General features: G+C 40.0%; 1 protein-coding gene across 2 annotated transcripts in view; it reads right to left on the bottom strand.

Annotated features, from left to right (window-relative positions):
- Window positions 1-15,806, bottom strand: part of LOC136864521 (pickpocket protein 11) — a 248,834-nt gene that overhangs the window by 25,588 nt on the left and 207,440 nt on the right. For both annotated transcript variants that reach the window (XM_067141597.2, XM_067141596.2), the window contains exons 5-6: window positions 10,058-10,188; window positions 3,495-3,603 (exon numbers count right to left, since the gene is read on the bottom strand). In XM_067141597.2, the coding sequence (XP_066997698.2) occupies window positions 3,495-3,603; window positions 10,058-10,188 (240 nt within the window). The remainder of the gene's footprint in view (window positions 1-3,494; window positions 3,604-10,057; window positions 10,189-15,806) is intronic.

Consider the following 15,806-nt stretch of genomic DNA (forward strand, 5'->3'; position numbering starts at 1 on the left):
TACGATCAAGTAACAAGTTTTGCTGACCATGTAAATATCAAAATATTTAGAGAATGTACTGAACTACTGATAGTAAAATCTTCTCTCTAAGGTTATCTTCTACAAAGATTTTCTTTACAAGCTGTCATTTCAATTCAGCTTATTTTCATAAAATCTTTGTTGAACTATGAGTAATAAATTCCCTGGCTGTGAAATATCAATGCAATACAGTTGTGGCACAATATAAATTTCATTCCTTACCTTGGCAGCCACCTCTCAACAAATGCTAGCATAGGTTCTGAAATACAGTATCACCTTGTGTCCTTAAGACATCTTACACAACCATGACCTCAGTGTCCAAGTCTATGTTTACAATACTGCCATATTAATACCAACATTTCCTTATACACTAGTGTCCAAAAGTTAAGCATAATCACTAAATGAGGCCATACCGCCTGTTAGGAATGTCGGACGGATTGCTGAACAAACGGAAGCTGACTCACACACAATATGTCACACAACTTGTCCAAAAAAACAGTGTCAGAAAGGTTCTCATAGCTAAGGTTCACATTTGACAACAACTAAAAAAACATGGCAATGTCTTCCACAACAAAATATGCTGTTAATAGGGTGTATGGTTACCCCTAACGGCCACACATGCTTCACAGCGATGTGGCATGCTCTCTATCAGATGGTCTGAGAGCTATTGTGGCAGTCCATCCAATTCCTCCGAAAGGACAATGCGAAGGTCTTGGAGGGTCCTTGGTGGAAGCTGATGGGATGAAATTTGCTTCCCCAATGCATCCCAGGCATGTTCTGTAGGATTCAGATCCACAGACCTCGCTGGCCAGTCCATGCGATGGATATCTTCCCCAGCCAGAAATTCATCCACCAGAGCAGTGCGGTGCGGTCGGGCATTATCGTCCATTAAGAGGAAGTCTGGACTGGACCAACCACACCTCTGAAGAGTCGAACATGAGGTCTCAGTACCTCATTCCTGTATCTCCGAGCGTTAACAGTGTTCCTCGGACCACCCATGAAGATGTGCAGGTCCGTACAGCCATTCAACATGATGCCACTCCACACCATGATGCCACCACCACCATACTGGTACCATTCCATGATGTTCCTGTGGTAGTATCGGCTACCCGGTTCTCACCAGATTAATGTGCGATGGGAATCGTTCTGCAAACTGAAGTGGGATTCATCTGTGAAGAGCACGTGCCTCCATTCACTCATGGTCCAGTTTCGATGTTGACGGCTCCACAGTAAACAGGCCCGTGTCTGTGCTGGAGTGAGCGGGACGCACACCACTGGACGTCGGGCAAACAGTCCTGCTGTTCTGAGTCTCCGGTACACAGTGTGCTAGAAAATGGCAACCCCTGAGACGGCTGCAAGCTCCGCCAACAATTGTCTCACAGGTGCACTCTGATTTCTTTGGGGGTTAAGGCCAGATATCGGTCCTGCTGTGGGATGGTTGTCCTTGGTCGACCTGATACTGGCCTACGACTAACATCTCCTGTGTGTCAAAATCATCTCCAAAGCCTGGAAATTACACTTTGTGGCACATTCAAGGATACGGCGACTTCGGTCTGTGTCTGGCCTGCTTCCATGCGGCTAAGTATTCTACCCTGCAAAATGGGGTCCAAATGGCGTCGTTGTACCATTATGTTGTCATGTTCACCATGAGGCTACACTACGTACACTATATCAGGGCAAACATGACTGAGGGGAATATGGGGCGCAGGCACTGGCTGTGTGTACCCTGTGGTTATACCGCTAGTCAAAGCAGGGAACACTCCTTTCCTATACTGAGCAAAAACGTAAGGTTGGTAGATGCATATGTCGTGCGATTTGCGGTCTCTTTCCTGTAGCCCTGCTTACTCGTAACTTATGCTTAACTTTTGGACACTAGTGTAGTTTTGGGACTTGGAGTATTTACAGCAGATGCTTAAAATACCATGCTGTCGTAGAAGAATACTCAGAGTAAAATGGCAGGACCGTTGAACAAACATCAGTGTCTAGGATGAGGTAAATACTGGTACCATGAACATTGAGGCTATGATTATCAAACACGTCTCACATGTCTAACACATGCCTTCCAAAGCAAGTGATGTATTCTCAATAAAACTGTAAAATGAAAAACATGATCATGTAGGACAGAAAATGTGATACTAGAATATTTTCAAGTCCAAGATGAAGAAGTGTGTCTGGGAGGATATAGCATCTAATTGCCTGGTATCGCTATGTTTCAGGCGTATAGCCAGAAAATAGGCCAGGATGGGCATTGCATGTACTGGCATCATTTTGCCCCACCTAGCTCAAATGCAATGACTTAGATATTAAAATATATTAATGCGGATGTGAGAACATATAATGTGCTTGTATGTGTTTATAGCTTTGGACAAAATAACAAAGAGCCCATTATGAGTCCTAGTCCTCCCATCATCCCCTCCCCCTTCTGCTTTCTATCCACTGCTATCATTTGTGTCCTCACCTCCTCAGTATTTTGGTATTTACAGTATATTTGAAATAATACTACTCTTGAAAGACAAATAAGTTGAACTTCCAATGTATAAGCCTTGTTTCCTTTCTTGTGCAGTATAATGGGATTATTTTAGCATGTCATTTAACTCCCATCTGCTGACTGGTTTGCATCTAGAAACATGTATACATGATAATATGCGCTAAATGAATGTTTCCCTGTCCTTTTCAAAACTTCCTCCAGGAAAATGCCACTACTGTTTTTTTATCTCGTGACCTGTGCATCTATCCCAATATTAACCTCAACTACTAATACACACTACTCAAGGAATTCAAGGAAAGAGGGTTGTGACTGAAATCATGAATCTGATACAGAAACACCACTGAGCACAAAATTTAAATAATTAGATGAGACTAATATTTTCTACTTTGAATGCTCACAAATAGATACAGCTGATGATCAAGTAGTACTAACTTCCTAAAATAACAAAATTATAAGTTGGAATGTGTCATGAAACTTCACTCTCAATTTGATTATCCTGACAATCAGAAATACCAGCACGGCTTCTACTCAAAACAAATGGCGGCTATTGTCCTGCAGAACATCACATAGGCTACCAAGATCAGGGGTATGTTTGGTTATAATGTAACATTACATTGTGTTACAGGAGAGTTCATTTCCACCAGGTTGTTCCCACTAATGATCCTGACATTTGATCTCAAGGGTTACTTCTTTAAACATACCTTAAAACAGGAACTGTATATCACAATGATACTAGTTTAGCATGTGCTCTATGTGTAGCTTGTATACCAGTACATGTATAAAATAAATATGACCTCCTCATGACTAAATTTACTTTGAGCAATCACAAATATTTTTGGCTGATTATCAAGCTGCCCTGACTTCCTGAAACAGTTAGATTATCAGCTGCAATGGGACATCAAACTTCACACTCAATTTGATACCCATTAATTTGGAATCCTTATCTTAAATAATAAGTGTTTCATAATGAAGATGTGACAAAACTTACAGTAACAGGAGAGTTCATCTCCATTATTTGAGAGAACAAATCTCCATCCAGGTTGTTTCCACTGATGATTCTGACATCTTTCCTCACAGGTTTCTTCTTTAACCATACCCTAAAATAGAAATTGAACATCACAATGATACTGGTTTAACATGTACAGGTAGCCTAAGTATAAACATAAGAGAAGTGTTTTGCACGTCCTCATATTGTGCACTGTTAATAATTGACAACAGTAATTGAAGTTGGCTGATGACACTGTTATCAGCATGACATAATTATGATCCACAATGGAGCAAATCATTTGTGCGAATAATTTAAAGAAATATTTGGAAATGATTGGCAGAGCAGAAAATTTCAATAAATACAAAGGACTAAATTATTTGATCTCACTAAGTGAATGGCTGCACATCACATAGCTATCAGTTTGCATTTATGAGACAGTGGGTCACTGTTGGCAGCCCTAAAGATGGTTCTCTGTGGTTTCCCATTTTCACACCAGGAAAATGTTGGGGCTGTACTTTAATTAATGCCACAGTTGTTTCCTTTCCACTACTAGCCCTTCCCTATACCATCATCAACCATATGACCTATCTGTGTCAGTGTGATATATAGCAAATTGTATTTTTTTTAAATCTCCTCTAGCATATAAATGGTTGTTTAATTAACTGAAAGAAGTAATACATGTGGGTGTGTGATGCCAATCAGGTATCAACAGGCTACTGGAAGTTTTGCCATTAACAATTATGTATTAAACCCACCAGCAATGATGGTAGCTCCAGGGTTATGAAGGTGGAAACGCCCCACATTACGATGGGACCAGTTCCTGGAAGACGTTCCAGACCCAGTTTGAGACCGTGTAAGGCACAGCGGTTGGACATTGGAGGAGAGGACCATACATATGTTTTTTTTGCTAGGGGCTTTACGTCGCACCGACACAGATAGGTCTTATGGCAACGAACCATACATATGATCACTGGGCTGCATAGATAAGCAGCTGAGTTATTACATAGCCTCCAAAAGGGGGGTCACTTATGAGGAGACTGTGGGAGCGCTCGCCTGATCCTACAGTGACCACCAGCTGGCAGCTGCCTACAGAGTCCATCTAAGGAAAAGATCCAGTGCACTAACAAGATGCTGCAGGAATTCACCACAGAGGTCAAACACCTAGCCCAAATAATTCTGGATGGGCTGCCTTAATGTCACATCCAGTGTAAGGCAACCAAAATTGATCAAAGGCTGATGCTTAGTTGGAAGCATAACCTAAAGGGGCCCTGACAATAGCCTTGGGGATGGGAGCAGTAAAGGGAAACGATTAAGGGCCGACAAGGAGAGGTGTTCATTGGCGTCATAACTACCATGCCCTTGCTTCATGTTAAATGTTGTCACCAAGCATAGCGATGACAGCTTGATTGCCATTGGATGACTCAGGGAGAGGTCGTGCTAGGTCATATAAACACGTGGGCAGCATTAACCATTGCTGAGCTAGACATCGCTGAGGGACAGCCAGAGAGCAAGTCCAACTGCCCCTACATGCTGTGGACACCTTCAGAAGACACCATTCCTGTCCTACTGGGCGAGTTGACCGTGCAGTTAGGGGCGCGTGGCTGTGAGCTTGCATCCAGGAGATAGTGGGTTCGAATCCCACTGTTGGCAGCCCTGAAGATGGTATTCCATGGTTCCCTATTTTCACACCAGGCAAATGCTGGGGCTGTACCTTATTTAAGGCTATGGTCGCTTTTTCCCAACTCCTAGGCCTTTCCTATTCCATTGTCGCCATAAGACCTATCTGTGTCGGTGCAGCGTAAAGCCACTAGCAAAAAAAAAAGCATTCCTATCCTGAAGGAGGTACAACTCAACCTGATGCTGGGACGACGACGCCTACAAGTCTGGGCCTTCACCGCTGCCATCACGGATGAGGTCATCTTGAGCCTAAATGCAATACAGGCATACAAGGCGACTGTCGATGTGGGATGACGTGTCCTATGACCTGGTAGGTAAGAGATAAAGCTCGACACCCACGAATGCAACCCCAAGTAGAGAGGTTAATGCTTCCCAGTGAAGAGGAGATACTCGCCACCACTGAGGTGATGTTAACAGCATGGCTGGAGGGACCTGTACAAAGAGACAGCATGCTCTTAGAACCTGGACTGACAACCAGCGAACAGCAACTTTTCCTGGCCAGGATGCTCATCCCAGGATGAAACTGCATGGCGGTGTGAATACTGAATTTGATGTTGAGGAATCAGAGGTTACCCAGCAGAATTGAGCATGGGAAATTTAAGCCAGTCACTTGCATCGTACCAGTGGATATTGAAAATACACAGGCCTTGAAAGCAGGTGAAAGTTTGGACAAGCTCTGGACGATTATCTCTGAAACCCGGAAATACCTTGATGCGGGGCAGTTCAAGGAGCTTAAGGAACTTATTCATGAGTTCCAGGACATCTCTTACAATAATATATGTATTTATTGATCCTCCTATTCAATAAATTATTTTTATCTCTTAAGATGAAGTATTAAGTTTATCAGACATGTTTCAACTACTTATGAGTCATCTTCTATGACCTATATTAATTAATTAAAACATTAACAAAGTTATGTACCATTGACAGGTCAGGGCAGGTCAGGAGAAATCCTGCTACCATATATGACAGGGTCAGGCGGCCAGAACCAAGCCTGACAAATTATGGTAGAACCAATGGCTAAGGGTGGAGGAGTTCTTCATTAGGAGGCCGGATGAAGCCTTTGTGTAGGAAATGACATATAAATTCATCCAAGTGCTGCTGCCTTGTAGATGTGGTAGGAGACTGCCAAAGGCTAAGGGAGATTACCCTGACAGAAAACTCTCTGCAGTGTTAGGCTTAGCAAGCCGATTGCACCAAGGTAAACAAATGTTGCTTTTAAAACTAAAACAAGCCTCAGTTGTATAAGTGTTAAAATTACTGGACATGACAACTCTTCAAGCAGCTCACGAAATTATGATGGCCAACAACCCAAAACTCATCAGAGGTGCAGGAAGAGACAGACATTACCCAAGAAAAAGCTGAGAATTGGGACCCTCAGCATCCTCACTCTCAATAATAAAGGTGAAGAACTCATAGACCTTATGCACAGGCGCAAGTTTTAGATATTGGAGTTGAGTACGACCAAGTGGAAAGGCTGTGGAAAGAAATCTCTGATAAATGGATGTATGTTATGTTATGTTGTAGTGGGAACTTGAGTGAATCAAAAAATGGAGTTGATCTCCTCCTTCACAAAGATTTAGATGTATAGACAGATGTCACCTTTGTGAACAATAGGATCATCCAGATGAGATTATAGGATGGAAATGTGGATCACACATTCTTTCAAGAATAGGTCTATGCACCTCAAACAGGATGTACCACAGATGAGAAAGAATTCCTTACCAAACTTGAAGAACAATTGACGGAGGCGAACACCATAATTATGGGTGATTTGAATACCAAAGTTGGTAAAGAGAGAGAAAGTCATGAAAACATCATTGGACCTCATGACTCTGAGAGCAGAAACTCCAAAGGAGACAATTTCATTGATTTTTGCATGCGAAACAACTTAAATTGCCATATATATGCTATCTTACACCTAACCCAACCCTTACAAAAACCTTCAATTATTATGTTTAATGTATGTTAATTGTCTTCTATTAAATGCTAAGTGGGATTAACATATGATTTCCCAGTAAATACATATTGTAAATTTGTATAACCTCAATTATTTTCAATTTATTTTACATCACACCGACACAGATAGGTCTTATGGAGATGATGGGATAGGAAAGGCTTAGGAGTGGGAAGGAAGCGGCTATAGCCTTAATTTAGGTACAGCCCCAGCATTTGCCTGGTGTGAAAATGGGAAACCAGAGAAAACCATCTTCAGGGCTGCGACAGTGGCACTCGAACCTACTATCTCCCAGATGCAAGCTCACAGGTGCGCATCCCTAACCGCACGGCCAACTCCCCTGGTACCTCAAAACCTGTTCAGCCAGTATGGTGTCTATTCACGGACAATGGCAGTCAGCTCACCTCGAGACAGTGGTTACAAGCTTTGTTGGATTGGGGAATTGAACACTGGACTACGCCGATCTACCATCCATAGGTGAATCCCGTTGAACGAAGATACCAGGAGATAAAGGAGATGTTTCAGATCCACTTAGACGACAGAGAACATACCAAGTGGGACCAACACATACAGGAGTCTCTTCTGACCATCAGACAGAGGGTTAACCGCGTCACGGGTTTCTCATCTGTAGAATGTTTCCTTGGATGTCCCATCAAGAGAAATGTAGCCACCCAGTCAACCATTCTTTTGTCCAGTCCAATAGCCCTAATTTTCGTCAGTAATTATTATCAAATGATCTATCCTATCAAAAGCATAGGATAGCTCAACCTCTTGAATCTAAAATATCTGCTATATCTTACTGGAATCCTACAAACTGAGCTTCACTGAAATAACTTTTCTTAAATCTGAACTGCCTTCTATCAAACCAGTTAATAATTTCACAAACATGTGTAATATAATCAGAAGGAATGCTTTCCAGGAGCTTACAAACAACACATGTCAAGCTGACTGTCCTGTAATTACCCGCCTTATGTTTGTCACCCTTTCCCTTGTACACTGGGGCTACTACTGCAACTCAGTTCATTTGGTAGTGGTCCTTCATGCAAACAGTAATCAAATAAGTATTTCAGATATGGCACTATATCCCAACCCGTACAATAGGTATGAATATGTGCAGTAGGATTACAATGACTAGATCACAAATAAAATTACGTTCACAATTAACAATAATTATAATACAAGGGCAAGCAACCTGGAATTGCAGTTACATATAATTATAAATAACTGTACTTTTAACTACATTGTACTTTATTATTTTGGTACTGTGATTAATAATCATTTGCATTTTAATTGATTACTGCCCAGAAGCATACTGGGCACACAACTATCAAAATTAGATAACAATGCAGGGAAAGTTGCCTTCTTCTTCTTCTTCTTCTTTCCTGGCCGTATATGTGCCCACCCCATGCATCACTCAGGGTCGGCTCTTTTGATCTTTAGAGAGTACTTCCTGCAGTTGGATGTCTCCACCATTGGAATGCCGTTTCTATTCAAGGCCCTTTGGGCTGTACGCCACCATGTTGCTCTTGGATGCTCATGTTCTCTCCTTAGTTCATCGATTGCAAGAGCTCTCTTAACAGGATGATCTTCACCTTGACGTTGTACTTGTCTGTACCAGCACAACTGCCGCTCCTCCAATTTTTCATTGATAGGGGCCATACTAAATAATCCTTGTATATGCTCATGCGGACTCGGTCCAAGAGGGTGACACCTACTGACCATCGCAACATCCGCATTTCCGTTACATGCATTTGCTGTTCATGCTTCTTCTGCCTTGTCCAACACTTGGAGCTAACAACAGTCTTGTATATCTTGCCTTTGAGCTTTATAGGCATCCTCCTGTCACGTAAGATGTCAGTCAGCAAACGCCATTTGTTCCATCCAAAGTTGATGCGATGCTTCATGTCGTCATCAATTGCTGTATTGGTGGTAATATTTGAGCCCAGGCACTTAAATTTATTCACCATTGCCAGTGGCTCACCTGCTATACAAATTGTATTGAGTGGACCTTGAAGGGAGTGTTGCCTGTTCCCTTTTTTTTCATTTTCATGAAATTCGTTCTTCTTGCATCTGAAGATGAATGGCACAATAATGGACTTCAGCTCAAGGACCGGCCAATGTAGAGAGTATGATGCCTTTAAATGATTGGCCACGTTAATTAAAATGTATGACAAGAAGACATGTTCATCGAACAGAGAATTTTTGCAACTGGGTATCTAGAAGTGCCCTCATTCAGTATGATGATGTGCTGTGTTATGCTGGATTTATTGACCAGAAGTGGATTAACACAGAAAGACTTATACAGTGTTTGTACGTTGTCTGGATTTGCCAGATGTCAATCCAACTGAACATCATCGAGATGAGATGTGCACACCCCAACCATGGTATTTATATTAGTTATTGAAAACCTACAACCTGTTTTCCCATCATTGACCAGGTCAGGGATGTAATGAATGAATCACATATAGGCTGTTAGTACGATGGGGTCGCCACTCCCAAAGTGATTTATTAATGACTGATAGTTGCTGGAATGAAAGATGACAGGGAAAACCAGAGTACCTGGAGAAAAACCTGTCCCGCCTCTGTTTTATCCAGCACAAATCTCACATGGAGTTATATTAGTTATTAAGAATGTTAAAAGGCATTATCCTGGTAGCAGCTTAAGGGCCTTCAAAGGTTCTGTAGAATCACTGCCTGTGTAGCTCAAGGCTGTTCTGATGGACAAGGAGGAACAACAGCATTTTTTGTTGACGTCACAACATTGATATTGCTTTCAGAAGGGATGACGTTTCTAAAAATTAATTAGAAAATATTATTTTAAAATATTATACTTTATTAGTTTGTAAAAAGCATGGATAAAATATACAACTATAACTTTTAAGTTATATAAATGGTTGAGTGATATAACAAATGAAGGAAACAAACTTACAGTGGAGAATTATAGACTGCTATTGCAGAGTTGTAGCTGTAGCAGAGACCCATTTCGGTCTGGTGATCGATGACACTTGATGGGGCTCCATCAACACTGTCCACCACCTTATATTGGAAAATGTACCTGTTCTGGAATGTATAAAATGACTGTACTCAAATTAAAATTCATTGAATTTCTTTTGTACCCTTAGGTGTATGGCTCAAATGGGAGTCCCAGTGTGTGAGACACAAAGGTAGGTTATAGTATCACTTGGATGTATCTCTAAACAGAGGTTGCCAACATCATTACAATATTCAACATGAATAAAAGTGAAGGATTGTCTAAAACTTTGTTCTGCTGTATATGGTTAATGAAGAAGAAAGGTTGTATCTTCTTTAACTTCAGGAGCAGGGTGAAAAACTAATATGAATTGAACAGATATGGCTGAATCCATTTGGATAATAATAATAATAATAATAATAATAATAATAATAATAATAATAATAATAATAATAATAATAATAATAATAATAATAATAATACCGAGTGAGTAGCTGCATGGTTTAGGTCATCTAGCTGTCAACTTGCATTTAGGAGATAGATGGTTTTCTATCGTTTCCCATTTTCACACCAGGAAAATGCTGGGGGTGTACCTCAATTAAGCCCAGCTAGCCCTTTCCTATCCTATCACTGTCACAAGACCTATCTGTGTTGGTGCAACTTAAAGCAAACTGTAACAACATTTTTTTAATAACTTGAATGACTATATGTAGTGATGGCAATGAGGAAGAGGAGGAGGTCTTCTTCTTACTATTATTATTATTTAACTTCTTTTCAGGCTGTTTAGGCTTACTGAGGATCATGAGGCTCTTCTCAACTCATTACCAGGGATTTCTGCTTTATCTTGCCCCTGAAAGCTATCATTTTCTGGCTATGTGCCATCTTTTTCTCTCTGGCGTTCACTTGAATCCTGTGATCCCTGTGTTGTTCTTGCTTTTGAGAGGCAATGGGAAGACTAGCTGAAGGATGATCTGTCAGAAGGGGGATCGATCATGTATCATTTCTAATGGAATGTCCAGTTGCTTCAGGTCTGATTTCACTCAGGTGATCTATTTGTTTTTGGGGGCCTTACATCTGACAGTCATGGTGAAGATCCTATTGGTGAGTCTGCAGGGGCTGATGCAGGTCAAGTGTCCATGGAAGGTTAGTTGCCCTTTCCTCATGGATTTGATTAAGTTGTCCTCCTCTCGTATGGATTGTAGTACCCTGCTCAGGATTTTTCTTTCCTTGATTTCTAGTTTCCCGATTGGCACTTCCTATTCATCAAGAGGCATTCAGAGGCAGAGCACAGAAGGTCGTACTACTGTAATGCTTGAGCTTGAGATTCTTGGAGAGGTACTTGGAGGTGTAAATGCTCCTACAGGAGTGATAGGCCCACTCCAACTTGGAGCACCTGGTGTCTATGGCCAGGGTCTCACTCTTGTTTGCTGAGATGGAGATCCACTCTTCTAGGTACTTTACATATGGTAGTGTTTTCTAGTAGGGTTGTAGAGGGGTTCCCTTTATATTGGTCATGAATTCAGTTTATTTTTTCTTTTTATATGCTGACCTTCAAATCAGTCTTAACTGTTATGATTCAGAGGCTCTGTAGTTTGTGAGTAGTCTCCTCTATATCGTTGGATTATTATTATTATTATTATTATTATTATTATTATTATTATTATTATTATTATTATTATTATTATTATTATTATTATTATTATTTAGTTGTTATTCTGACAAAAAGAGTTGCAAGAAGTGGTTCTTCTCCTTGCTAGCAGTTTGCATAACTTCAATTATTTTAGACCTGATATTATGGTAAGTGCCTTGAGACGTAAAAAAAAAGTCCATTATCTCTGCTTGGAGGAAAAATTTTCATGACCTTGTGTGGAATTTCTCAAAAGAAAAAAACGTTCTGTCACAAAAGGTCTCTTAAACTTACAACTATGATGGTGGCTTTTAAACATTAGCACTGCAAGTTTTAAATATTGTCTTGCTAGGGTGTAGTACAGCCTGCTACAATAATGGAGTACACTGTACAGTCAGTGACTCAACACTGAGGATTGGGCACCTTGGCTCCCTAATGGAGAAACCAATGGTTTTGAGCAGGGGAGCATGTCCTAAGTGGGATGATGGTCCCTCAGTGGAGGAAATTTGGCTAAACGGTTAGCATGCTGGTTCTTGGTCCAAGGGGTCCTAGGTTCAATTCCTGGAAAAATTGGGGATTGTCAGATTCTTTGGTTAATTCCTCTGGTTTGGGGGTTGGGTGTTTGTGCCATCTTCAACATTAGAATTCGTGTTAGGTAGGGCCTATATGGTGTCAACTTCAATGACGTACACTGGGCTTCTTCGGAAGCCACATACCATTATTATAATAGTGGATGAAACACCACTGAAAACCATCATGCAGTGTATGTTCTCCATGTTAAAGACATCTGCAAAATACATCTGTCTCCATGTTAGGGGAAGCCTAATAGAAATCTCGTAGTAAGTATAAAATACTAAACATCAGACATGAGCGAAAGATCAGTTGGTTATATTAGTTGCAACCATGGGTCACAAGGTCATTTTGTTGGATAATACTTGAACATCCCATGAAGGTGATGTGTGCTGGACCAATGAGATAATAGGAAAGGCTACTGGTTGAATAGCAAAACCACCTAAAGAAGCTAGCTCAAACTGAAACAAAACTTATGTTTTGCCACATTTAATGTTAATTTATGACTTTTAGGTTCTTTAGTCTGCCAAATCTAACTCCTGTTATTCTTCTTCTTCTTCTATTTTCCTGGCCATAAAATGGGCACTCCCGAGCTCACTCAGCGTCAGTTAATCTGACTCGGAGAGAGTATGTCCGACGTTCTTGTGCCAGATCTAATGGCACTTCACTTTTCCTTAAAGCAGCCTCAGCAGTTTGTGTCCATGTTGCCTTAGGACACCCTCTTCCTCTCTTTGGCTCTTCGATGGCAAGAGCTTTCTGTACTAAATGGTGCTCATTTCTCCTTCTGACGTGACCATACCAGCGGAGCTGTTTCACCTCCATCTTGTCGCTGATGTGCACAATTTTAAAAGATCCTCGCACATGTTCATTGTGCACTTTGTCATGCAGAGTAACTCCTGCCGACCATTGTAACATCTGCATCTCTGTGACATGCATTCGCTGGTCATGCTTTTTCTGCCTTGCCCAACATTTGGAGCCGTACATGAGGGCAGGCCAGACAGTAGTTTTGTACGCTTTGTCCTTTAATTTGACTGGCATCCGCTTATCACACAGAACACCAGTAAGAGACCACCACTTCATCCAACCAACACTGACGTGGTGCTTGGCATCTGCATTGATATTACCATCAAATGTGATGACTGATCCAAGATATTTGAACTTGTCGGTCATTATCAGTGGTTCTCCACCAAGGAAGACAGTGTTGTATGGGCCCGCTTGCCCTCGCTGCACAAAGTTGAAGAACATGTACTCCATCTTCTTGCAACTTATTTTTAATCCTTTTGCCAAAACTAACTTTGAATAAACAAATTTGTAAACTATCTGAAAAAGAAAGCATATGGTAAAAGAATTATATCTGAAAATGAAGCAACTTAATTAAAATAGAATTGCATGTTTTGTTCTTGAAAGAACAACATCAGATTCTGTCAAATCATACTTATTTATAATTGGAAATATACTGTATAGGATAGTTTATAAATTTATTTATTCAAAGTTAGTTTCAGCAGACTGTGGAACCTAACATTTATACATTAACTGAGTCAAAACTGACAAGATATGGATTCAGATATATATATATATATATATATATATATATATATATATATATATATATAATACAAATCAAATTAAAGAAACAACAACAACCCAAATTTAATGTTGGCACAATTACTGGATTCAGTCTTGAATTGGCAGAAATGCAGAAGGACAAACTGGATATTATATGGATACAGGAGACATGGTGGGAAAGCCAAAGCTTTCAACAACACTTTCTTCAAGAAACAAAAAAGCCACCTTGTCACTTATGCCAGCAGTAACTACATAATGGCTACAAGCATATCTACCAAGAAACTGTGAGAGATGATAGTGTTGATAATTGTTTTCAGAAGTACAACTGGGCAATACAAACACTAAAAAAAGTGTCCATAGTCATTAACGCTGATTGGCAAAACAGTGTAGCAGATGGCCAACATCATTCAGATCAGTTTATGTTTGTCAGCATCAAAATCATGAATCACCAAGTACAAGTTTTCTATGCCTATGCTCCACAAGTGGGGTGAGACGGGGAAGAGAAGGAATAACTTTAAACAAAATGCAGGTCCTCATTGTCATGGTGCCACCAATAGAATTTTTGTTATCCTGTGGTGACCTAACTGGCCATGTTGGAAGAAATCAGGATTGCTACAGATGCCATGGAAACAACAATTATGGCATATGTAACAAAGATGGATGTTGGCTTTTAAATTTTGAAGAAACAAATTATCTAGCTTTCATCAACACTTTCTTCAAGAAACAAAAAAGCCACTTTGTCACTTACTCCAGCAGTAATTACACAAACCAAATCGACTTCATATCAATGTGACTATGAGATATTATGTTCAACAACAACAACCCAGAGGTCTTACTGTCAGAATGTTAGGAATTGCAGCAGATTTTACTTGTCAACACTAATAGTGTATATGGAAATATAGAACATGGTGGAGTAATGCAACTGATCTAGAAAATATAAATGGTAGAAAGTATGCAATCAAACAATGACAGTCACGGTCAGTGTCACATTTTCCATTTTTAGGCTGATGCTACATGAACTACTTTCCAAAACTCCATCATAACTGCCACAAAATCTGTTTTGAGCACCACAAACTCTGGCTGATGTTATATCAACTAGCAAGCACAGATCACACAGATGAAGGACGGCAAAACCTATAAGAAAAGAAGGCAGCATACAACACTTGGCATGCACACAAGACCAATGAAAACAAGGAAATATATGCAACTGCAATGAGGGAGGGCAAGAAGGCCATCACCAAAGCCAAAGCTGAACAAAACAAAGTTTTGTATGACCAGTTAGGTTAAGGTGACCAGAATTTCAGAGACAGAAAGTAGGACCTATTTGTGAAAGTGGTCAAGTAAAATGCAGACTTTAGTTTTTGCCATGTGCATTTTCATTATGTATCATAATATCTAAATTACATTTATAAAGTAATGATTGATATTAACACAAGGCAATGTTACAAATACAGTACTGGTATGTAACAAAAGAAATATTGTCGGCCTGACTATTAATATACTAATAAGATACAATGTATTGGTACTTAATCTTGTTAAGAAGGAGTGTAAAGTCATACAGTGTACATTTATAATTCATGCTCATAATTTTTTACAGTAAAGCATGGCTATCTTTGACAATCAGAAAATCATTAATTCATACTTCTAACTTGAATGCACTTCTTTCAACAACTGTTGCTGTCTAAGAAGGAAGTCATAGAATTCTGATTTCACTTTGTAATGAACATATCAAAACTCAGAACAGATTTGCCTTTAATTTTTGGCATAGTCACGGTCACTCTTAGATTACACCATTTTTTTTTTTTTTGACATAGCTTGCAAATTGGAAATTTAAATGAAACCAGAACAGGAAATGTTTCATATTCTATCTTAACCATAGAGGATAGAAAAAGTAGAAAGCAATTTATAGTTCTGACCTTTTCTTTAGTGAATTTTATGGAAAAT

The sequence above is a fragment of the Anabrus simplex genome, chromosome 2 (genome assembly GCF_040414725.1).
Source record: "Anabrus simplex isolate iqAnaSimp1 chromosome 2, ASM4041472v1, whole genome shotgun sequence".
In the NCBI taxonomy this organism is placed as follows: Eukaryota; Metazoa; Arthropoda; class Insecta; order Orthoptera; family Tettigoniidae; genus Anabrus; species Anabrus simplex.